The 25,931-nt window shown below is 44.9% G+C and overlaps 1 protein-coding gene across 1 annotated transcript; it reads left to right on the top strand.

Moving 5' to 3' along the window:
- On the top strand, positions 1-25,079 carry grifin (galectin-related inter-fiber protein). Its single transcript, XM_060840400.1, has 4 exons — positions 1-13; positions 293-488; positions 17,843-18,005; positions 24,915-25,079. Exons 1-4 carry the CDS (start codon positions 1-3, stop codon positions 25,077-25,079), a joined length of 537 nt encoding a protein of 178 aa, XP_060696383.1.
- Positions 25,080-25,931: the final 852 nt, after the last annotated feature.

Consider the following 25,931-nt stretch of genomic DNA (forward strand, 5'->3'; position numbering starts at 1 on the left):
ATGGGGGAAGACGGTGAGTCTGGGTGAGATGCTGTTCAGAGGTTCAGTGTGGACTTGATGGGTGAAATGGTTTGCTTTCACAATGTAGGGATTCTATATTCTAAAACACTTTCTCCATTTGTTCTATTTGCTCTTCCTCCCTCCCTTTTTCTCATACTCATCATTTTTCCAACTCTGCTTAATTGAAAAAGAGATTCATATTGGATTTGAAATGTCAATTCTGTCTCTCCTCTTCACAGATGCTGCCTGAAATGTAGCAATGCAGTGTTTTTTCAACACTTTCTGTTTTCAGTTCAGACCTTGAGCATTTGTGGTATTTTACTTCAGAAGGTTGTGTGTATATTTGCATATTTAAATGGAAATGCATTTTTTGGATTAAATGTTGCTAACCTTTCTGTTTCTGGGCAGTTTGAAGCCGTGTGTCCTGAGGGCCTGTGTCCTGGTTGGAATGTGACTCTGAAGGGTGAACCAAGTCTAGAAGCCAAAAGGTAATGTGGGAAGATGTGAAGTTGTTAAATTTGCCACAAAGCACAAAAGGACAGTGTATTATTTAAATGGAGAAAAACTGCAAAAGGTTGCTACACAAAGGACCGTGGGATTACTTGTGCACAATCACAGAAAGCTAATACACAGGTGCAGCAAGTAATCAGAAAAACTAATAAAATGTTGGCCCTTATTTCGAGAGGATTGGAGCATAAAAGAAAGGAAGTGTTACTGCAATTGTGTAAGATGCTGGTGAGGCCACATCTGGAGTACTGTGAACAGTTTTGTGCCCTTATGTAAGGAAAGATATTATTTCGTTGGAAGCAGTACAGAGAATATTCACTAGGTTGGTCCCTTGCGTGAAGGGATTGTCTTATGAGTAAAGATTAAACAGCTTGGAACTCTACTCACTGGAGTTAGAACAATGAGAGGTGATCTCAAAGTAACGTATAGGATTCTTAAGGGGCTTAGCAGGGTAAATGCTGAGAGGATGTTTCCTCTTACTCAAAAGTCTAGGTCCAATGGGCATAATCTCAGAATAAAGGGGTAGCAATTGAAGTCAGCGATGAGGAGGAATTTCTTCCCCCAGAAGGTTGTGAGTATTTGGAACTCCTTGTCACAGAGAGCTGTAAGGGCTGAGTCCTTGTTTGTAAGGCTGGATCCAAACACAGCTCGCATCATCTTATAGGAACACCAGGCCTTTTTCTAAGGCTAAGATAGATAGATTCTTGATCAGTTGAGTTATGGAGAAAATGCAGGAAAGTAGAAGCAAAGAGTGTTAAATCAACAATTGAATGGTAAGCAGGTTCAAGCTGCCAAATGGCCTACTCCTGTTCTTATTTTTTATTATCTTAAGAGAGGGATATCTGCTACAATCACCATAGAATCGGACAGCTGGTATTGACCCATGCTGCCTTGAAGTAAAGGGAACACAATCTGTACCATGACAAAGAACCCTGTTCACACATCAGCAGGAATTTGAAGCCATTCTGTAGATGAGCTTGGGTTTCCCCTCCTGAACTTGATTCTAAGGTGTACAAGTGTGGACCCAAGCAGACCAGGTTTGGCTTATCCTTGACTCCTCTGAGATTGCTCCCTGAATCCCATCATTGAGGCGCGCACATCTGAAAGGGGTGAAAGGTTATTTTTTCATTTTTTTCTTCTATTTCTTTTTTCTTTTTTTCTTTTTTTATTTTCTTTTTAGACTGCTGTTTATTTTTTTTATTTCCCCCACACTACCACCTAACTGTGGTAGTGTGGGGGAAATAAAAAAAATAAACAGCAGTCTAAAAAGAAAATAAAAAAAGAAAAAAAGAAAAAAGAAATAGAAGAAAAAAATGAAAAAATAACCTTTCACCCCTTTCAGATGTGGTACCTAACTGTGGTAGTGCTTATTATTTTTTTCTTCTTCCCCCGCACCCATAGTGTGTGTGTGCAGGTGTGAGACACAGTGAGAGACACAAAGTGCACAAATCTTTATTCAATTTCCACCACCAGGAAAAATAAGAAAACACCGAGTGGCCAGTGACAAGCAGTGCCCTTCACATCAAAGAGGGCAATGCTGTGTGATCAAACAGTGAAGGGGAGGGCAGGGACTAAATCAAAATAGCGTTGGAGGGGGAAATGATGCACTCCACTCCCTGCGGCGCCCACCTGTCCCTGAACAACTCCAGGGTGTTGGTGGACACTGCGTGCTCCTTCTCCAAGGACACCCGGGCCCTAACGTAACCGCGGAAGAGGGGCAGGCAGTCGGCCCTAACAACCCCCTCCATGTCTCGCTGCCTGAACCTGTTTATGGCCAGTTTGGCCAGGCCCAGGAGCAGACCCACGAGGAGGTCTTCAGACCTGCCCTCCCTCCTCCACACCGGATGCCCGAAGATCAGGAGCGTAGGACTGAAGTGCAACCAAAAACAGAGGAGAAGGTTTTTCAGAAAATCAAAGAGGGAGTGCAAACGCCCACACCCAATATACACATGGTCCACGGACTCCACAGCACCACAGAACAAGCAATTGGGCTGGGAGTCCGTGAACCACCACAATCTGCGGTTGCAGGGGACTGCTGCATGCAGCACCCTCCACCCCAGATCCCCGAGAGAAAGGGGGAGTACTCCTGCGTAGAGAGCCCTCCACTGGGGATCCCCACAGCCCGGTGGGAAATGGGCACGCCAGGGCGTGTCCGGGCGGTGGATGAAGGAGAAGAGGTGGATGGTGTGCAGCAGCAGTCTATACAGGGCACGCCTTTTAACGTCCTTAAATGGGACAAAATTAAAATTTCGGAGGCGGCTCAGGTTGTGGGGTACAGGCTCCCGCGGAAAGTACGGGACCTTGGGGCCAATGTGAAATTCCGTCCGGGCTGGGGTGGGCGCGGACGGGATCCCACCGCACACCTGAGCATCCTCCAACTGGTGCACTACGTCGGGTCCGAGCACCGCCATTTTAAGGCATCGGATGGCGGTGGCCACGTACCGGACATCTACCGCTGCCCTGCTCGCTATGTCTTGCGGCAACGTCCAGCCCAGGCCCCCGGCACCCAGCATGTCCCCGACCCTGGTCACCCTCGCCACCACGGCCCTCCCCTCCGACAGCCACTCAAACCCGCGAGCACGGAGGTGCGGATTCCTGAGCAATGGCTCCCTGACGACAGCCGCTACTCCTGCTGGAGGGTAGGCGCGTTGCGATTCGACCATGTTCCAGACAGTGATCGGGGGTGAAAGATTATTAAGGATATGTTGGAATTTAACATTGAGATCAGTTGTGATCGTATTGAGTGGTACAACAGACTCAAAAGGCCAAGTGACCTATTCTTGTTCCTTGTCCAAATATGTTCTTATTGATTGATTGGTTTATTGTCACGAGTACCCAAGTACAGTGAAAAGCTTAGTTTACAAGCAGTACAGGCAGTTTATAGTAAGCGGAGGTGTACAGATGAAAGGTTGTAAAAATATCAAGGCTTGTGCTAGGTGAGATCGACATTAGAAAAATTGGCATTATGTGAGTTTAGAGAGTCCATTCATCAGTCTAATAATGGCTAGGAAGGAACTGTTCCTGAACCAGTTGCTGTGTGTATTCAAGTTTCTGCATCTCCTGCCTGATGGAAGAGGCTGCAGGAGAGCATTACTGGAGTGCAATGGGTCTTTGAAGATGTTGACAGCCTTTCTGTGGCAACATGCCTCCGTAAATAAAGTCCACGGATGGAACGCTGGCTTCTGTGATGGTCTGGGCTGTGCACACAACCACCTGTAGTTTCTTGTGGCAGACCAGTTGCCATTTCATGGCATTGTGCATCCAAACAGTTTGCTTTCAATGGTGCATCTGTCGAAGTTGGTGAGGGTCCTTATGAACATGCCAAATTTCCTGAACCACCTGAGAAAGAAGAGCTGTTGTTGTGCCTTCTTGACTGTTGCATCTATGGTTGCAGATACTCCAAGGAACTTGATGCTCTCCACCCTCTCAGCCTCAGCTCCATTGCTGTAAATGGGGGCATGTTCTCCTCCTTTCCTTCTGAAGTCAATAACCAGTTCGTTAGTTTTGCCGACATTGAGAGAGAGGTCGTTCTTGCTGCACCACATCACCAAGCCCTCTATTTCCCTCCTGTATTTTGACTTGCCATTGTTTGATACCTGTCCTATTATGGTGGTGCATCAGCGCACTTGTAGATGGTGTTCATTCGGAATTTAGCTGCACATTTGTGGGTGTACAATAGGGAACTGAAGATACATCCTTGGTGGGGTGGGGGGGCTTGAATGTTGAATGTTATTGTGGAGGAGGTGCAGTTACCTATCTTCACTGATTGTGGTCTGTGGGTCAGGAAGCTAAGGATCTAGTTGCAGATGGCTGAGCAGAGACTAAGGTCACGGAATTTTGAGATCAGCCGAGAGGGGGCGATAGTTTGAAGGTAGAGCTGTAAGCAATGAGGGGGAATCTGACATAGGTATCCTTGTTGTCCAGATATTCCAGGGATAAGGTGCAGGGCTAGGGATATAGTATCCGCTGTGGACCTATTATGTCGGTAGTCAAATTGTTGGGGAATCAATATGTGTGTATCACTCATTCAGCTCCTTGTCTTTTCATCTTTGCACTATCATGAGATTTATATCAATACTGACATCAGTAGAAGATAGGACACCAGTCTAGAATCAGCATGTGCAGAGAGAGGTCTCAGAACCTGCACTAGAGAGCTGTATTTGAGAACCTTCAACGTACAGGTGTAAATAAAGAAGTGTTACTGTAGATAGGGACATGATGCACCTTACTTAATGATAAGAGCGCCCTCACAGACAGACAATGTGCAGATACCCACAGCCTGAGATACTCCAGACTGGAATCTCAATGTATAGGCAGCAGGATTGGCTTAAATCACAATTTGAAAACATCTCCATATTTTGTCATTCTCTGTCCCAATTGAGATAAGGAAGGAGCAGCGACCTGAAGGTCATCTTCCAGCCATCTACAGAGCTTGAGGCACTGTACACTAGCCCAGTTTTTGGAGATAGGATGAAGGGAGAAATGTTCTCTCAACCAGGTGGCTACTCTAAGCTCAGGTGAGTGATCGAGAACGTAATTATCTTGAGGGGACAGTGTAGTGAGAGGGGACCTTCTATAGAATTCTACTCAAACTCCAGATCCATGTGTGATCTGGAGTTACTGTATGTACATGCTCAGCAGATATTCTCAGTGCAAAGATATAATCAATTCTTGACTCCACGGTGCACTTATGTCCTTCTAATCTTGCCCATTCTAATTCATGGAGAAAGTGAGGACTGCAGATGCTGGAGATCAGAGCAGGTCAGGCAGCATCCAAGGAGCAGGAGAATCGACTTTTCGGGCATAAGCCCTTCTTCAGGAATGAGGAAAGTGTGCTAAGCAGGCTAGGATAAAAGGTAGGCAGGAGGGACTTGGGGGAGGGGCATTGGAAATGCAATAGGTGGAAGGAGGTTAAGGTGAGGGTGATAGGCCGGAGTGGGGGTGGGGGCGGAGAGGTCAGGAAGAAGATTGCAGGTTAGGAGGGTGGTGCTGAGTTCGAGGGTTGGGACTGAGACAAGGTGGGGGGAGGAGAAATGAGGAAACTGGAGAAATCTGAGTTCATCCCTTGTGGTTGGAGGGTTCCCAGACGGAAGATGAGGTGCTCCTCCTCCAGCCGTCGTGTTGCTATGGTCTGGCGGTGGAGGAGTCCGAGGACCTGCATGTTCTTGGTGGAGTGGGAGGGGAAGTTGAAGTGTTGAGCCACGGGGTGGTTGGGTTGGTTGGTCCGGGTGTCCCAGAGGTGCTCTTTGAAACGTTCCCCAAGTAGGCGGCCTGTCTCCCCAACATAGATGAAGCCACATCGGGTGCAGCGGATGCAGTAAATGATGTGTGTGGAGGTGCAGATGAATTTGTGGCGGATATGGAAGGATCCCTTGGGGCCTTGGAGGGAAGAGAGGGGGGAGGTGTGGGCGCAAGTTTTGCATTTCTTGCGGTTGCAGGGGAAGGTACTGGGAGTGGAGGTTGGGTTGGTGGGGGGTGTGGACCTGAAGAGGGAGTCACGGAGGGAGTGGTCTTTTCGGAGTGCTGATAGGGGAGGGGAGGGAAATATATTCCTGGTGGTGGGGTCCGTTTGGAGGTGGCGGAAATGACGACAGATGATACGATGTATATGGAGGTTGGTGAGGTGGTAGGTGAGGACCAGTGGGGTTCTGTCCTGGTGGCGATTGGAGGGGCGGTGCTCAAGGGTGGAGGAGCGGGAAGTGGAGGAGATGTGGTGGAGAGCATCGTCGATCACATCTGGGGGGACATTGCGGTCTTTGAAGAAGGAGGCCTTCTGGGTTGTTTGGGATTGGAACTGGTCCTCCTGGGAGCAGATGCGACGGAGACGAAGGAATTGGGAATATGGGATGGCGTTTTTACAGGGGGCAAGGTGGGAGGAGGTGTAGTCTAGGTAGCTGTGGAAGTCAGTTGGTTTATAGTAAATATCCGTGTTGATTCGGTCGCCCGAGATAGAAATGGTGAGGTCTAGGAAGAGGAGGGAGGGGTCTGAGATGGTCCAGTTAAATTTGAGGTCGGGGTGGAAAGTGTTGGTAAAGTGGATGAACTGTTCAACCTCCTTGAGGGAGCACGAGGCATCGCTGATACAGTCATCGATGTAGCGGAGGAAAAGGTAGGAGGTGGTGCCAGTGTAGCTGTGGAAGATGGACTGTTCCACATATCCTACGAAGAGGCAGGCATAGCTGGGGCCCATGCAGATGCCCATGTCTATTCCTTTGATTTGGAGGAAGTGGGAGGATTGGAAAGAGAAGTTGTTCAGGGTGAGGACCAGTTCAGTCAGTCGAAGGAGGGTGTCAGTGGAAGGGTACTGGTTGATACACCGGGAAAGGAAGAACCAGACGGCTTTGAGTCCTTTGTGATGGGAGATGGGGGTGTACGGGGACTGGATGTTCATCGTGAAGATAAGGCGTTGGGGACCGGGGAAGCGAAAATCATGGAGGAGGTGGAGGGCATGGGTGGTGTCCCAAACGTAGGTGGGGAGTTCTTGGACTAAGGGGGACAGGACCATGTCGAGATATGCAGAGATGAGTTTGGTGAGGCAGGAGCAGCCTGAGACAATGGGTCGGCTGGGGCAGTCAGGTTTGTGGATTTTGGGCAGGAGGTAGAAATGGGTGGTGCGGGGTTATGGGACTATGAGGTTGGAGGCGGTGGATGGGAGATCCCCTGAGGTGATGAGGTTATGGATGGTCTGGGAGATGATCGTTTGGTGGTGGGATTTTCAGTGCAAGGTGGTGCACTAAGGTGAGAAGAGATGCCTTGAGGAACTGGAATTGTCCAGTTTAATGTTGGGGGGGTGGATGGTGGTTTTTGCCGTTGGTTGTTAAATGGGTGGACTGGTAGAATTGAAGTGAATACCACAACATTGAGAGGAACCAGGCACCAGTATAGTCCACTGCTGATGCCTTGGCCCCATGTCAAGTTCAACCTCCTCGGAATTGTCTGTCAGAGGGAATATCAAGATGGCAGCACTGGAAGGCAGGCAGCATTTGGTCTACTGAACCTGTACACTCCAGACTGACCACTTCCTCCCTTTCCTCTTACCAATTTTGTCTTCTTTCCATTTCCTTTTCTTTATCTTCTTCCTGTCAGTGGCAGTGGAGAAAGTGGCATAGAGTCGTAGAATCCTACAGCGCGGAATCAGGTCCTTTGGCCCAAACTGGTCCATGCCGACCAAAATGTCTGTCATAATTAACCCCATATGGCCCATATCCTTCTAAACCTTTTGTATCCATGTATTTTTCCAAAGGCCTTTTACATGTTGTTAATGTACCATTTCAACCACTTCCGCTGGCAGCTCATTCTATATGGGTACCACACTCTGTGTAAAACACGTTGCCCTCAGGTTCCCTTTTATTCTTTCCCCTCTAACCTTAAGCTGATGCCCTCAATTCTGCAATCCTGGGAAAAAGATTGAGTGTATTCACTCTGTCCATGCCTTTCTTGATCTTATACATCTCTGGAAGGTCCCCCTGTAAACAGCTATAAAGAAAAAGGTCTGAGCTTGTCCAACCTCTCTCTATAACTCAGACCATTGAGTCCAAGCAACATCCTTGTAAATTTCTTCTGCACTCTTTCCACATAAATAACATCCTTCCTACAGGAAGGTGACCAAAACTGAACACATTATTCCTCGTGCAGTCTCACCAGCATCCTGTATAACTGCAACATAGATTCCCAACTTCTATACTCAATGCCCTGACTGATGAAGGCTCATGTGCCAAAAGCCTTCTTCACTGCCCTGTCTACCTGGGACTCCACTTTCAGAGGACCACGCACCTTAACTCCACGATCCCTCTGTTCCACCACACTCCTTAAGGCCTAACCATTCACCATGAAACTCCTACTTTGACTTGATGTTCCAGAATGCAATACCTCACACTTATCTAAATTAAACTCTATTTCCATTTCTTGGCGCACTTTCTCAGCTGATCAAGGTCCTGCAGCAATTTTTGATAACCTTTCTCACTGTCCATGATACTGCCTTTTTTAGTGTCCTCTGCAAACTTACTAATCATGCCTTGTACATTCTCATCCAAATCATTGATATTGATAACAAACAGCAACGGGCCCAGCATTGACCTCTGAGGCACCCCACCATTCACAGGTCTCCAGTCCAACAAGCATCCTTCCACTATTACCCTCTGCTTCCTACCATCAAGCCAATTGTGTATCCAATTTGCCAGTTCCCCCTGGATTTCATGCAATTTAGCTTTCCAGAGCAGGCTACCATGTGGAACCTTATCAAAGGCCTTACTGAAATCCATATAGACTATGTCTACCACCCTGCCCTCGTCAGCCTTCCTGGTCACTTCATCGAAGAACTCCAACAAATTTACGAGACATGACCTCCCACTCACAAAGCCATGCTGACTACTCCGAATCAACCCTGTCTTCCCAATGCATGTATATTATATCCCTCAAAATCTTTTCAAGTAATGTACCTACCACAGATGTTTGGCTTACTGCTCTTTACTTCCCAGGTTTGCCTTTGCAGCCCTTCTTGAATAATGGCACATTTGTTACCCTCCAGTTTTCCAGGACCTCACCCGTGGCTAGCGATGATGTAAAAACATCAGCCAGGGTCCCCACAATTTCTTCTTTAGCCTTTTGCAGTGTTGTTGGATATAATTGGTCAGGACCAGGAGATTTATCCACTTTGATGCATTCTAATACATCCAAAACCTCATCTACTGCGATATGAACTGTCCCCAAGATATCACCACTAATTTCCCCAAGTTCCCAATTCATCATGTCTTTTTCTCTGGTAAACACAGAGGAGAAATATTCATTGAAGACCTTGCCCATCTCCCGCAGTTTTACACATACATGTCCACTTTGGTCCTTTAGGTGGCCTATTCCCTCTCTAGTTATTTGTTTTCCTTTACTATATATGCATCAGGAAGGAGAGCAGTCGAAGCAGGATTCATGGTGAGGTGGTGCCTGGTGGCAGAGCCAGGGACTCCTGGTTGTGGTGCACCAGGGCAGGGATTCCAGGCATTGGCATGGCTGTGGCTGCAGCAGCATCAAGGACCCCTGGTTATTGACGAGGTGGCAGTAGCAACTCCTGGTTGCGGTAGGCCCACAGCGGGAGTCTTCTGGTTATCTGCAAGGCAGTGGTGGCAACTCCTGATTGTGGTGGATGGGGAAATAATACACTCCACTCCCACGGCACCCACCTCTCCCTGAACAACTCCAGGGTGTTGGTGAGATACCATGTGCTCCTTCTCCAGAGACACCCAAGCTCTAACATAACCGCAGGCAATCGGCCCTAACGACCCCCTCCATGCCTGGACCTATTTATGGCCAGTTTGGCCAGGCCCAGGAGCAGACCCAAGAGGAGATCTTCAGACCTGCCCTCCCTCCTCCATACTGGGTGCCCAAAGATCAGGAGCGTGGCACTGAAGTGCAACCAGAAACAGAGGAGAAGGTACATGCCTGTTTTTTTTTGTTCTCAGAGTGGACACTCCTGTTCTCTATTTTATGTTTTTTTAACAGAACTTCTAGCATTCCTGTTTTATTCCCCCACCCCCACACTCCCACCTAACTGCAGTCATGCTTATTCTTTCCCCAGCACCCATGTTGTGTGTGTGCAGGTGTGAGACACAGTGAAAGACACAAGGTGCACGAATCTTTATTCAAATCTCCACCACCAGGAAGAAAGGAAACACCCGAGTGGCCAGTGACAAGCAGTGTCCTTCACAAAAGGCAATGCTGTGTAATTAGACAGTGAAGGGGAGGGCAGGGATTAAATCAAAATAGAGTTGGAAGGGGAAATAATGCACTCCGCTCCATGCAGCTCCCACCTCTCCCTGAACAACTCAAGGGAGTTGGTGGAGACTTCCGTGCTCCTTCTCCAAGGACACCCGGGCTCTAACGTAACCGCAGAAGAGGAGCAGGCAGTCGGCCCTAATGGTCCCCTCCATGGCCTGCTGCCTGGACCTATTTATGGCCAGTTTGGCCAGGCCCAGGAGCAGACCCACGAGGAGGTCTTCAGACCTGCCCTCCCTCCTCCGTACCGGGTGCCCAAAGATCAGGAGCGTGGGACTGAAGTGCAACCAAAACCAGAGGAGGAGGTACGTGCCTGTTTAATTTTTCTTTTTCTTTTTCTTTTTTATCCCCCACACTCCCACCTAACTGCAGGAGTGCTTATTTTTTTCCCTAGCACCCATGTTGTGTGTGTGCAGGTGTGAGACACAGTGAGAGACACAAGGTGTATGAATCTCTATTCAATTTCCATCACCAGGAAGAAAGGAAAACACCTGAGTGGCCAGTGACAAGCAGTGCCCTTCACAAAAGGCAATGCTGTGTGATCAAACAATGAAGGGGAGGGCAGGGATTAAATCAAAATACATGACTGTTTATATCTGTCAGCCCGGGCTCCCTGATTGGACCAGGTTAACAGCCCCAATCAGGGAACTCACAAGGTCCACCTTGCTGAGTTCATTACAATCACTACAGACTGTCTTTCAGTTCTATCTTTTAATTCTTCTTATTCTTAAATACTGAAAATGACGCTTTTCAATGTATCTTGCTATGTTATTCATTGCAGAGCACAAATGACAATAAATCATCATTCATAACAAAAAAAAAATGACCTGAAAATGAAATTACTGGAGCTCTGTTTTGAAGTACTCAAAAGAGTGAGACAAGTATGTGTGATTTGCCGATTTTACTGTTTTTTCCTTTTTGGATCAGGCTCAGTTCCTGTGCCTTGCTTCTCCTGCAGATGTCAAGCCAGCTGCAGACCATGGAGAGGCAATACCATTCTGGAGAATGGCAGGTTCTTACTGAAGGGTTCCTGGAGATCAGTCTAAGTATCTGAAGCACTTCTACAGTACAGCAATGCCAAACTCAAAGCCATATCTAATTGCCATGTGGATCATTCCTAGGCCCCACACTTAAATTTCAGTACCAGCTGCATTTTTAAATGGTCTCCCTTTTCCTCAAAGCCACCCATCAGGTGTTTGCTGTAAAGCATGGGGGTTCAGGGAGCAGGGGCTGGTGGGATGAGGTATCATTAAGAATCTTGTTCCAACCAGTATTAGCATCTTGTAGTGCAGGGAAGATGGTGACCTGGAGGTAATATCTTTGGGTTAATAATCCAGAGACACAGACTTAATTCAGAGCTGGCCATGAAATGACCCTTGATAGTTGTAATTCTTGACAGCCATGTTCACATGGTTGCAGTCCATGGAAAACAAGTTGACTCCTGTCACACTCTGTGAGGAGTGGCTGACTCTGAGATCCTGCTATTGTCTCTCACTGAGCCTGGAGGGGCCAGTAACTTTGCTGGCAATGTTGACAAACTGGTGCCGGTGGTGAATGGCACAGATCACACCACTATGAGATTCTTGAGATATGAGCATTCTAACATATTGAGGAGGCTGAGTCTCTGTTTCTACACCTTCAGTCTCCTCCTGTAAGCAGCACCTAACTGGAAACATAGCAGCATAATCTCCATGGAATCTCCATGTCCCATTCCTCCACTCTAGCACCAGGTTAATTCCCCTCAAGTGCACACCCAACTGCCCTAAATCATTGAGTCTCTTTGCTCCCGCCATCCTCTTAGCCTCTAAATTCCAGGGATTATTGTTCACTGTATACAGCAACTTCTTCCTCACATCACCTCACCTCCTGGACCTTTTACCCTAAACTGTGAATCTGCTCCCCGCAGTCCTTATACCATCAGCTAATGGTATGTAGGAGTTCTTTTCCCTGACTTCCGCTGTCACTGTATTCTTCTCTCACTTTCATTAGCCAATGCTGTGAAACGAGTGTGTAGCACAGTTTAACTGTCCCTGCCTTTTAGTCTGGTTAATATCACCATAATAAAGCAATTACCATGCTGAAACTGACAAGCCACTAGGCCTGAGGGAGTTCAGTGCTGCGGTGCCTTCCAGTCAAAGATGGGCATTTGTGAGATGATCCCTGATACACTGTTGGCTTTGATGCTTTAATCCACACATCTGCTCTCAAACTGTTTCATTTCTGCAAGCTACAATCCAGCCCATTGACCATGTTTCAAGCTTTCAATTCTATCTCTGTCTGATCCAGATTGTTTGCAGTCATGGTTTTCTACGGCTCTAGGATAGATGACCTTTCTTGTATCCAGTCTATCATGCAGGCCAGCTGTCTCCATCTCCATAACATTGTCCAGCTCCTCCCTGACTCAGCTCATCTACTATTGGCACCTTAATCTTGGCCTTGGTTGCCATTGACCATTCTGATATCCTTCTGATGTCTCCCCAATTTGCTCTCTCTGAAAATTTGAAGTTGTCCAAAATCTAACTCATGCCAATCTTGTTCAGCTGTTGCATCTCAGTTCACTGACCTACAGTGGCTGTCAGTCCGAGAAATGACACCATTTGAAAATTCTCATTCTTGGTTTCACATTGCTCCCTAGTTTCATATCCTCCCTACCTCTGTAGTCTCCTCCCTACCTACACTACTCTATGAAATCTGCTTTCTTCCAAGTCTGGCCTCTTTCACATTCCCAAGTTCAATGTTTCAATTTTGGCATTTGTGCATTTATCATTGCTCCTGAGTTCTGGAGTTCTCCCCCTAAACATCTCTCAGCTTCTACCTTTTAATTTCAGGAGCTTGCTAAAATCCACCTTTGCTTTGTTCTAAAGTCTTCTGATGGGATGCAAGCTTTGAGAATTGCTCATCTTAAGAATCTTGGAATGTTTTTCTCTGTAGGAAAGATACATTAAAAAATGACAAAATCTGAAGGAAATATTGGACCAGTATTTTAATTTTGCCTGGCTGTTTCAGTTACCACCAAAGACAATTTCAGGCAGTGCATTATTGAAATGCAAGAACAGTATCTATCTCATTTCCTCCCATTTAATATAATCCTGTTCTCTCTGTTTTATCTCACTTTACTTTCTTTATCGTCCTCTGTCTTTCATAATTTCCTTCCCTTTTGGGCTTTCCATCTGCTTGTCCCACTCCATTAAACACAGTCAAATACATATTTTTGCTCAAAGTGTTGTTAAATGACAACAGTCAATATTAAAATGAATGACCTTTATAATTTGACAAATTCATTGCATTTGAATTGACAGGAATCTTGCAAACAGAAATGTAGCACTCAGTGCTAAGGTGTGAGTGTATGGAAGGGAGTCAAACTGAAAAAGACAGACCATGGCATCATGAAAGATAGCAGTCACATATTGATGCTGCATCCAAAAGCTGACAGCACTGTCTATTCTTCAAAATCTGTAGAAAAGCTTGTTTATCGCTTTACGCAAAGACATCAGATGTTGTTTGGGAAGAGTTGTTATTTAAGAGCCTTGCCGAGAGTGCCCAACTTAACAGCAGCAGCAGGTTGAAGCTGAAGCATTCAGGAAATGGCAGAAAAAGCTGGAACCCTCAGCAGGTCAGGCAGTGCCTGTGGAGTAGGAGTAAGTGTTTACATCGCCGATCGATGACCTTTCGCCTGGAGCAGAAGTTGAAACCAGTCTGCAGTGTAAAGCTCAGCATCACCCAATACAATAACTTCACCACCAGGAGACTGAGTGCCCCATTTATAAATGTTACAGCTAATCGATTTACTGAACGCCTGCACTCTCCTATCTTGTATATATTTTTGAATTCACTGATGTTCTGTATAGGAATCAGTGGGTTTCTGAGTGTAAACAAGCCCCTAGAAAGACACATTTCTAATTCGTTCCAGTACTCAATGCAAAAATTTGCCTATAAACAGCAGCGATGTGGCTCTGATGGAGGGTGCGGGTTGAGGGGTTGCTATGCAGCTTTGAGTTTGGTGAACCCAACAGAATGAGTTTGCCACTCTGTGTATCACATTGACACTGCTATCTGCTTACCATGCCTGGGAGGAGTCTCATCACAGAAGTAGCAGGAGGAGGGGTGATGATCAATCAGATGGCCATCAGGTACTTTGCACCCACGTCAGGAATTAACTTCTAAGCAGGAAGCTTGAATTTACAGGCAGCCCCTTGTTAATGCTTTGTAAATTAACATCATCCTTTTTCCTAACCCTAACCATAATGCTAGCCCATATCCGAACCCTTAACCCTAACTTTGATCCTAACCGTAAAGCTAACCTCAAACTTGACAGTAACCCTAAACCTGACCCTAATTCTATCCCTAACCCTAACTCTAGCTCTAATCCCAACTAATCCTAACTTAACCTTCACCCCAGCCCTATTCCTAATCCTAAAATGACCCTAAACCTAACTCTAAACCTGACCTTAATGTTCTTCACCCAATTAACTCTAACCCACAGGCGAGAAAGTAGCAGTCCCTGTGGAAGGTAAATGTCCTCTATCTGCCCCAGTCATGGGGTGATCTGATGCATGGTGGGGTGGAGTGGGATATTTGACAGAGGAGCTGACCACTGAGGCAACAACATTGTGTGGTCTCTGAACCCCGGGTTTCCACTGTCTGTTCCTGAAAGTCACCCACCTTACCCACTGCCCCAGGACTGTGACAATGCTATGGTCATCAGCCTCATGTCTAAGGTGGTGCTGCTGTACAATGTGAATGCCAGCCTCTGTTCGACCAGCAGCTTAGGACAGGGCAGGATATCACTGTCCCAGGAAGTGAGGCACGGAAAAGCCCACCAGGTAACCACATGAGTGCCTGATAGGCACAATGTCTGAGTTGGCATTTCCTTCTTGTTGTTAATGTGTAGTTTGCTCGTAGGCCCAGAAGAGGTAACAGAAACAAATCCAGTATATAAACTGCCCAGGAACAGAAACAGTCCAGGAATGGTGGTTCAGCAGTTGACACACATGGTCCCTGGATTCAATTCTTTCTTTGGCAACTGTCTGTGTAGAGTTTGCATGTTCTTCCCTGTGTCCGTGTGGGTTTCCTTTGGGTGCTCCTCCCACAGTCCAAAGATGGGTGGATTAACCATGCTAAATTGCCCATAGTGCACAGGGATTTGCAGGTTAGGTGAGTTAGCTATGGGAATTGCAGGATGGGGTTCTGTTAAATGCTCATTGGACAGCTGGTGCAGACTTGACGGGCTGAATATAGAGATTATATCATTGTAATATAGTGGAACAGAAACAAGCCAAGGAGCATCAGCAGGGGACCAAGGAGGAGGAGGAGCATTGACCTGAGGGGAGAGGCCACATCTGCAGGATTCCTCAGGATGAGTTGGTGGCATTGGAGGACCAGGGTCTTCCAGCCCCCAATTTACGTAGGAACATAGCCCTTCATGTCTGTTCCACCATTCAATGAAGTTAAGGGTGATCTGTGACCTAACTCTATATACCTGCCTTTAGCCCATACCCCTTCAATTACCAAAAAATGTATCTCTCTTAGGTTTAAAATTAACAATTGATCGAGTATCCACTGCTGTTTGTGGAACATAGTTTCAAACTTTCACTGCATTTAACTTCACACTATTTCCCTTTTTTAGTTTCAACATGGATAATCTCGCACTTGCTTACATGGCTGTGCCCATTCACCTCGCCATTGCAGTGTTACTGCTGACATCAATATTCGAAAAGTCAATGGCAAGATTTATGGATTCATGGATTTGTTGAACCACTTTTGCCTGAATTCCTTTCAGTTGCTGACTGGCAGCATTCAGAGTGGGAGACTTGATTTTCTCCTTTAGCTGTTGTGTAAAGGTGTTGAAATTGTCTTTCTCAGAGCTCTGACCCTCATAACATAGGAGTCCATGCAATAGGAGGTCAGACCATTACACAGGCTAATTTTTAACCATAATTCCCCTGAAATCTTGGAAAGGGGAAATAGAAATATGTCCTGTCTTTTTTTTAAACCATCACATTCACATTACAAAATACTGATAGGAGATTATACATTCACTTTATGCAGTAGAGAATCACCACGGTGCAGAAAGAGACCATTTTGTCCATGAAGTCTGCACCAACCTTCTACCCAGATCCATCCCGTTATCCTACATTTCCCATGGCCAATTGACCCTAACCTGGACATCATTGGACATTGGAAGGAAACCCACACTAACACAGGCGGGATATGCAAACTCAATAGTCACCTGAGGGTGGACTTGAACCCAGGTCTCTGGTGCTGTGATGCAGCAGTACTACTCACTGAGCCACCACATTACATGTATGTGACCCCTTTGAAGCTTCTTTAACACCTCACCAGATTAGACTGGTTCGACAGTCGCTTTCTCTTCAGTCAGCCACTGAAATTATATTTGCTGTCAATCTTTGACCTGGCGGCCATTTAAAATAAACATACCTGGTATAATGAATGTTCAGTTTGTTTATTGGAACTGTGGTCATGATAATTGTTACAGAGACTTTGAGATGGACCAGATGTCAGATCTCACTCATGAAGTCATAGAGTCATACAACATTGAAACAGACCCATCGGTACAACCAGTCCGTGCCAACCATAATCCCACACTAACTAGTCCCACCTGCCTGCATTTGGCCCATATCCTTCCAAATGTTTCTTATTCATGTACTTATTCAAATGTCTTTGAAATGTTGTATCTGTATCCACATCTACCACTTTCTCTGGAAGTTCATTCCACATGCAATCTACTTTTTGTGTAAAAGAATTGCTCCTCATGTCATTTATAAATTTGTTGCCATTCACCTTATCTATGTCACTCAAGCCTTTATAAACATCTATAAAGTCACCTTTTCAACCTCCCACACTCCAGTGACAAAAGATCCAGCCTCTCCTTATAACTCAAAGCCTCTTTGAGTTATAAGGAGACATCCTGGTAAATTTTTTTCTGAGCCGTCTTCAGTTTACCAATATCCTTCCTATTACAGGGCAATTAGAACTGCACACTGTACTCCAGACGAGGTCTCGCCAGTGTCCTTCACAACCTCAACATGTCATCCCAACTCCTACACTCAAAGGTCTGAACAATTAAGGCAAACATGCTAACCACCTTCTGAGCTGTTCTGTTAAAATCCATGACAGCATCATACTGGGTAGTGCTCAAATGGACTCTTTCAGAGTTATATATGACCAGTGAACAACTGATCCATTCAGATTGTCAATCCAAGGTTCAATCCATCATTCCCAGTGTGAGATATTGGTGGGAAGATTTACAGTTTCCCTCAATGTTCCGGAGTTGTGAAAGAGAATATGAGTCACAGTTGTCCATCCCACTTTAGTACCTATTGAGTCAATCTGAAGGGACTGCCCAACTGAGTTGAATAACTTATGAGCATTCACAGCCAAAGGTTTCAAATGAATTATAATGATCAGTGCCCATGGAAACATGCACTGACAGATGAAAATTGCCAAGGGAAAGAAGGACATAGTTTTGTCCTTAATGAATGAGGGGATCAATTTAAAGTGAAAATTGAAGAACAGAATTACAGTCTAACTGTGTGTTCTCTACTGATAGGTTTGAAATCAATTTTGTGCGCGACAGTACTGAAGAAATAGCATTCCATTTTAACCCACGTTTTACTGAGTCATCACTGGTGTGTAATTCCTACCTGGCTAACAAGTGGGGTGAGGAGGAACGAGTCACCTCGTGTCCACTTGAGGTTGAGGAGCCATTCCAGGTAAATCATCTGGCGTTTCATGCATTATTAATTTTTAAAAGAAAATGTCACTTTGCAGCCTAGGCTTTTTTCTGGCTTATTGGAGGGAGGGTGGTTTTTTATAGAAGATTGAGGTAAAGCACCCGATGTCATACTAGGGTGACTGAACTGATCCTGTTTGACTGTCTCAGGTTGAATATCATTATGCGTTCACCTCTGCTGATAATATGGTAGGGCCCAGCTAGAAATTTTTTTATTGTGGTGGTCAGGAAGGGTCAGGTATACCCTCCATCACATTAGAAAGATTGCCGAAGCACTGATGCCTTTTGTTAAGACATTTTGTTTAAGACTTAGCTCAAAGTTTAAACATTAGCACACATATCTCTGCACCATATTATCTCATTGGCTACTTCAGAAGTGGTGTAATATTTAGTTATTTGAGTATTAACTCTACATGCTACATGAATGTGAGGGGATCTCAACTCTGATCCTTAGTCTGTGTTGAATCAATTGAACTATTCATAGAGTTAGATTGAAATCATAAACCATTCCATCCAATCAGGTGACACTGCCTTCATGCAGCAATGTCCTAATTTCCTGCACATGTTCCCTTCCCATCAGCCTTTACTCCTGTCCTTCAAGCAACTTTCGAACCTATCCTTTAATATTGGCATCAGCACGCAATTTCCACAAAGTCAGCGATATTCGATTATCTTGTGACAAAGGTGGAAGAAGCAGAGTTTGTGAATAATTTTCAGGCATTCTTGATAATCAAGGGGGAACTTAAAGGTAACAAAATTGGGTAGGAGGCAGTATTATGGAGTCATCACATCAGCCAGAAGCTTATTGATAGGCAGGGCAGGCTCAAGGGGCTGAATGACTTACTCTTGCTCTTAATTCAGATTTTTTTTTATCAGAGGGATCAGAGAAAATAAACTTTTGCATTTATGTAGCACCTTTCAGGTTTGCAGGGTATCTTAAACTCTTCTGCAACCAATAACAGGTTGAAGTGTAGTAACTGTTTGGACATTGGAAACAAGCCAGCCAATCTCAACAAATCTCCCACCAACAGCAATCTGATAGTGAGATCATCTGCTTTACATGGTCATTGAGGGATGAAATCCAATGCCACAGTCCCACTCCCATTCTTCCTCAAAAACTGTGCTGGTGTCTTCAAGCTCCTCGTGAGAAAAAAGCTTAATCAGAAGTCACATGCAAGTTTCCTGATTCCATTAAATCCAATAAGAATCAGGCACAGATTCTAACATGATCCTATTCTAAATATATAGCAGACTACTTCTGTGGCAACACGCTTCAGTGCAGACATGGTGCAGTGATGTTGAACACTGTATTTTGCAATTGAGCATTAGATGAGAGCAATGAGTGGCTGGAGACAACACGGTTCTGACAGCTCCCCATTTTATCCCCTCAGGGAATCTCCTGATTTCTTTGCTGACCATGTATTGTCACAGAGCAGCTACTCTGTACAGCTCTGTAAGGGGGCAGCATCTCACCACAGGACTATAAATTTTTCAGTGAAGATCTGTAAATGCAACAGAAACAGAACAGGAAGGACAAATGTCTAGGGCATTTTACACGGATATATGGTGCCAAAAATAAATTAAATGCAGTAATCACTTTTACATTGACAGAGTGATTTTGACATACGAGCAGGGCTCACAATCCTCACCAAGAGGCTTACACAGATGTACAATAGCAGCTTTGGACAATTACACTCTTTAAACACTGGATTCCTCTCAATTGTTCTTAAAGCAGCTTAACTGCCAGCAGATACAAGATAGACTGTGAATAGATTGGGCATGCTTCCTATGCCATGTTCCCATATTTTGTAGCGTCTGTGCACTACTCTTCCTTCTCCTCATCCAGAATTGGTGTAATATACCATTTGGTTCACTCATGTCCTTTAGGGAAGGAAATCCTTACCCACTCCATATTATTGTAAGAACAGGAGTAGGCCATCTCAGTCTTTGGGCCTGCCTGCCATTCTAGGTCTGACCTAAGTGTGACTACAAAGCCATGTGGATTGGGTAATTCTTAACTCTGTAATAGCCTTGCCAGGCATTCAGCTTGATGGCAATCTGGAAGAGGGACAACTGTTGGCCTTTCCAACCATGTCCGTATCTGAGAATAAGTTAAAAATAAGCGTTGTGTCTCAGCCAAGCAAATCATCACAGTTTCTGAAAAGATTGAGAAAATTCCCATCCAGTTGATAAATGGAGCATGTAAGTGTTCATTTCAATGATCTTTCCTGTGAAATATTTGCTAATGGTGAAGAGAAAATTCAGGCCAGGCATAATAAGTCTTTTTTAACCCCTACTGTGCTAGTGTTTCCCACAGCCTCACAGCTAACTGGGCAAGAATGTTCCCCTGTTTTCCATCAAAACCCCCTTCCTATATCTGAATCCTGACCGTGGTTTCTGAGATCCAGCCCATCAGCATGATCCTCCCACAGGCAGCTGCATTGACAGGCTGCCTCTGGGAACTACAGATCAAGAATTCACCCCAATGTCTCCATCCTGGCCACCCACTCACTGTTTACTACAGAGTGTCAGCAAGTTTCCCTGACTTCAGGCCTTCCATGAGAGTGGGGCCTAAAGAGACCAGGGAACAACAAATGATTGCTCGATATGAAACTGTACGTTTCCTTTATGCTTCGAATTTCATCACAGTGCCCCTTAGGTAGTCTACCCTAATTTTTTGTCAATTTATTTTAAATAGTAAGTGAAACGCATAGCCTTCTGATACAGTAACAAGCCTGCTAACAACTGAGAAGCTCGTAACTGTCTTCAGATGTTTTAAAATTGTCAAAATGTGATCATTAAAGATGATCATTGTCATCGATATGATTATTGAGATGGATTAGCATCTTCTGCCTATTCAATATCAATCACCTCACAGATATACATTGAACAAGTACCACTTTGCTGCAGGTGAAAACCATTCACAACAAACATTCATAATGAATAATGAAAGCCAGGCATTCAGCCTGTGATTTTAAGCACCAACAATTGCCCTATAAGAAGCTTGTCCTTCCTCCTTCATCTTCGGTTCTCCACCCAATGGCAGGTCTCACTCATGGCTTCAGAGACCCACAGTGAAGTTAGTAGAACTGGAGCAGAGATCAGATGCCCTGATGTTGGCAACAATCTGATTCATGCTGGCTATCCAGCCAGCTGAGCTAACTGGTCTCACTGGAAGAGTTGGAGTTGCAGTGGCAACATGCATTTTCCATGGGCATCACAGTGGCTAGGGGTTAGTACTGCTGCCTCACAGCAGCAGGGTTTGATTCCACCTTAAGTATCTCTCCGTGCAGAGTTTGCATAATCCTCCCGTGTTTGTGTGGGTATCCTCCAGGTGCTCCGGTTTCCTTCCACAGTCCAAAGATGTGCAGGTTTGCTGGAATGGCGATGCTAAATGGCCCATAATATCCAGGGATGTGTAGGTTAAGTGGATTAATCATGTGATATGCAGGGTTAAGGGGTGTGAGTCTGGGTGGGATGAACTTCAGAGGGTCAGTGTGGACTTGATGGGCTGAATGTCCTGCTTCTGTACTGAAGTGATTCTGTGATCACCGTGATAGCACATAGTGATGAAGAGGCTCCACACATCTGTCCATAACATGGCTGACCAGGAATCTCTCACTTACTGCCTGCCATTGGCTATTATTGGAAAGATTAAAGGTGATCCTCAACCCGTTTATTCAGATTCTGAATGTAACAACCTTGTCTATCATGTCCTGGAGTGGGACTTGAATATGGGATCTGCTTCAGAGGCAGATTCATGATTCACTTTCCCGCAAGACCTATCCATCAATTTACAGACAACTTCATTCACTTTAGTTCGCTCATTGAGGGAAGTTAGGTTCAAAAAATAGGCAGGGTACATCGCTGTGATCACCCATTGTGATCATCACAATGGGTGATCTAACCGTTACTGAAATGAGGCCGTCAATGGAGACAGGGTGTTTTCTGTCAACCACTGCCACAGCTTATTAAACAAAAAAAGACCAGATTTCAATTGTGTTGAATGCACTGCAACATTCCCTGTGTTACCCATGACAACACCTCATTGAAAATGAAACAGGTATCATTTCCCACAAACAGAAATACTACAAACACATATTAGGACCATTAGCATCTTGGAGAGTCTCGAACCAGAAGGCATAATTTCAGAAGAAAGGGGTGTCAATTTAAGACTGAGTTGAGGAGGAATTTCTTCTCTCAGAGGATTGTGAGTCCTTGGAACTCCTTGCCACTGAGAGCTGTGGGGGGTGGGGGTAGAGTCATTTTGTATATTTAAAGCTGAGTTAGATAGATTCTTGATCAGCAGAGGAGTCAAGGGTTGTGGGTGAAAGACAGGAAAGTAGACGTGAGGAATGTTTGATCAGCCATGATGCTGTTGACTGGCGAAGCAGGCCTGCAGGATCAAACGACCTATGCCTATTGCTATTTCTTGTGGCTTTGTGTAGTCATTTGAAAGTGAAAGCTCATGGAGGGATTCTTCATGAGAATTGGCAAGTTCACATAAAATAGCTGCTAGAAACAACTGAACCACATGACATAGGCTGGGGGGGGGGGGGGGGGGGGGGGGGTGTGTGGGGTCAGCGATGGGGGCACATTAGGTGAGATTGTTGGGGAACCTGGCATTGTTGATCAATTTTGACACCAAACTGATAGAAATCCCCCATGGTGAGCTAAATGTGAAGGCCCCAGGCCTCAGTCCCAGGAGCCATTAATATCTGGTAGAGCTATGCCACACCCAAATGCAGCGACAGGGAGGAGGATACCAGCAAATGCAATGCAAACACTTCATACAGCACCTGACAGGTCATTCCTGCTCCCGACCTATTCTCAGAAAATTTGGATACCTTGGTCTAGCCCTTTTAGGCACTCTAGGGATTTCCATCAGCTCTGGAAATCAGAGTTTCATTCCCTTGGACTTTCCCAAATTCTGAGCTCAAGATTTGCCACAGCATCCTTGGCATCACATGTTTGAATGTAAAGTATATCTTCTACCTGTCTTATCCTAGGGCCTCATGGTGGCTCAGTTGTTAGCACTGCTGCCTTACAGTGCCCGGGACCCAGGTTCAATCCCACTCATGGGCAGCTATCTGTGTGGAGTTTACATGTTCTCTCTGTGTTTGTGTGAGTTTCTTCCCACAGTCCAAAGTAGCTTAGGTGGATTAGCCATGCTAAATTGCCCATAGCATCCAGGGATGTGAGGAGCAGGTGGATTAGCCATGGGAGATGCAGGGTTAGGGGGATGGGCCTGGGAGGGATGCTCTTCAGAGGGCTGGTATGGACTTGATGGCCTGTTTCCACACTGTAGGGATCTATCTCATTGATACTTTGAGATTAGTAATGATGGAGACATTGGGAAGGCAGTCCCATCTGTTGTCATTGCTATCTTAATGAATCACATTTAGACAATAGACAATAGACAATAGGTGCAGGAGTAGGCCATATGGCCCTTCGAGCATGCACCGCCATTCAATATGATCATGGCTGATCATTTCTAATCAGTATCTGCTTCCTGCCTTATCTCCATAACCTTTGATTACACTATCTTTGAGAGCTCTATCCAACTCTTTCTTAAATGAATCCAGAGACTGGGCCTCCACTGCCCTCTGGGGCAGAGCATTCCACACAGCCACCACTCTCTGGGTGAAGAAGTTTTTCCTCATCTCTGTCCGAAATGGTCTACCCCGTATTTTTAAGCTGTGTCCTCTGGTTTGGCACTCACCCAGCAGCGGAAACATGTTTCCTGCTGGCAGAGTGTCCAATCCTTTCATAATCTTATATGTCTCAATCAGATCCCCTCTCAGTCTTCTAAACTCAAGGGTATACAAGCCCAGTCCCTTCAGTCTTTTAGTGTACGGTAATCCATCCATTCCAGGAATTGACCTCGTGAACCTACGCTGCACTCTCTCAATAGCCAGAATGTCTTTCCTCAAATTTGGAGACCAGAACTGCACACAGTACTCCAGGTGTGATCTCACCAGGGCCCTGTACAGCTGCAGAAGCACCTCTTTGCTTCTATACTCAATTCCTCTTGTTATGAAGGCCAGCATGCTATTAGCCTTCTTCACTACCTGCTGTACCTGCATGCTTACCTTCATTGACTGGTGTACAAGAACACCCAGATCTCTCTGTACTGCCCCTTTACCTAAACTAATTCCATTGAGGTAGTAATCTGCCTTTCTGTTCTTGCCACCAAAATGGATAACCATACATTTATCCACATTAAACTGCACCTGCCATGTATCTGCCCACTCACCTAACTTGTCCAGGTCACCCTGTAATCTCCTAACATCCTCATCACATTTCACTCTGCCACCCAGCTTTGTATCATCAGCAAATTTGCTAATGTTATTGCTGATACCATCTTCTATACCATTAACATATATTGTAAAAAGCTGCGGTCCCAGCACAGATCCCTGCGGTACCCCACTGGTCACTGCCTGCCATTCTGAAATGGAGCCGTTTATCACTATCCTTTGTTTCCTATCAGCCAACTAATTTTCAATCCAATCTAGTACTTTGCCCCCAATACCATGCGCCCTAAGTTTACTCACTAACCTGTGTGGGACTTTATCAAAAGCTTTCTGAAAGTCCAGGTACACTACATCTACTGGATCTCTTTCGTCCATCTTCAGAGTTACATCCTCAAAAAAATTCAAGAAGATTAGTCAAGCATGATTTCCCCTTAATAAATCCATGCTGACTCTGTCCTATCCTGTTACTACTATCCAGGTGTGCCGTAATTTCATCCTGGGTTAAAATCTATCCTTTTGACTTTGTCAGATAAATTCAGTGAATGTTATTATACTTCAAATTGCAATCTTAATTAATTTGAGCTAATATTCCTAGCTTCAAGATTTTCACCTATTTTGTTCTGTTTGTATGCCAGGTTGATATTTATTCTGATGAGGAATACTTTCATGTGCTGCTTGACGGGACTGCTGTTTGTCGGTTCAAACATCGTATTGAGGAACTCAGTTCAATCACCAAGGTGCAGGTGCTGCATGATGTCAATGTTTCCTCAGTAGAATTTACCAAAAAAGCCTTTTGGTAATTGTCATGAAAAAGCTAGGAATGAAGAGATGTTCATATCAAATAAATCGAGATAAGAAAAGTTCGACTTTGGACACTACAGTGTTCATGAAAAGGAAAAACCTGCTTATGAGCTGTCGAGTCTTATTGAAAAATAGCATCAAAACAAAATCTGATTATGTTGATCCATATGACGGCAGTGACCTACTTCAAAAGATCAAAAACACCAATGGCTTATACACATTGTTGACTGAAACCTTACACCTACATTTACAACTTGTCCCAGTGTAACTAAAATATTCATTCAACAAGCTGAGGTGGAGAGAAAATAAGCTCCTTTTTACAGGTAAAGAAAATAAAATGCAACAAGTAGTTATTAAAATAATTATGAATTTGATGACACATTGATCATTAGACATATTGTTACAAGATTTTCCTTCACATATAAGGGGCTAGGAACAGTTTCTTAAATACATTATCTTAAATACAATTCTTTACAGTATATTGTGTATATGAATCAACATGTATCTCAATGACATAAAGGAATACTTTGGATTTACTTTTAACCTGTCTAAAGATTTTATTCATTCTTGAATATGGATCTCACTCATAGAGGCAGCGTTTACTAACTTTGAGAAGGTGATAGCCATGACCTGCTCTTGCAGCCTTGTGGAGTTAATGTAGTGATGGTATTCCTGTTTCATGCAAAATGGAAATAGAGATTGAATTGTTAAATATTGTAGGTGCAGGTGTGTTCCTTGAAAGACAGTGGTTGTTCTGTTTACCAAACAATCCCCATTCCACTATTGTATGGATTACATGCCAGGTGAATGATAACATGATGCTTTCTCACAACAATCTGCTAGACATGCCC

Source organism: Hemiscyllium ocellatum, chromosome 20 (assembly GCF_020745735.1).
Source record: "Hemiscyllium ocellatum isolate sHemOce1 chromosome 20, sHemOce1.pat.X.cur, whole genome shotgun sequence".
Classification (NCBI taxonomy): Eukaryota; Metazoa; Chordata; class Chondrichthyes; order Orectolobiformes; family Hemiscylliidae; genus Hemiscyllium; species Hemiscyllium ocellatum.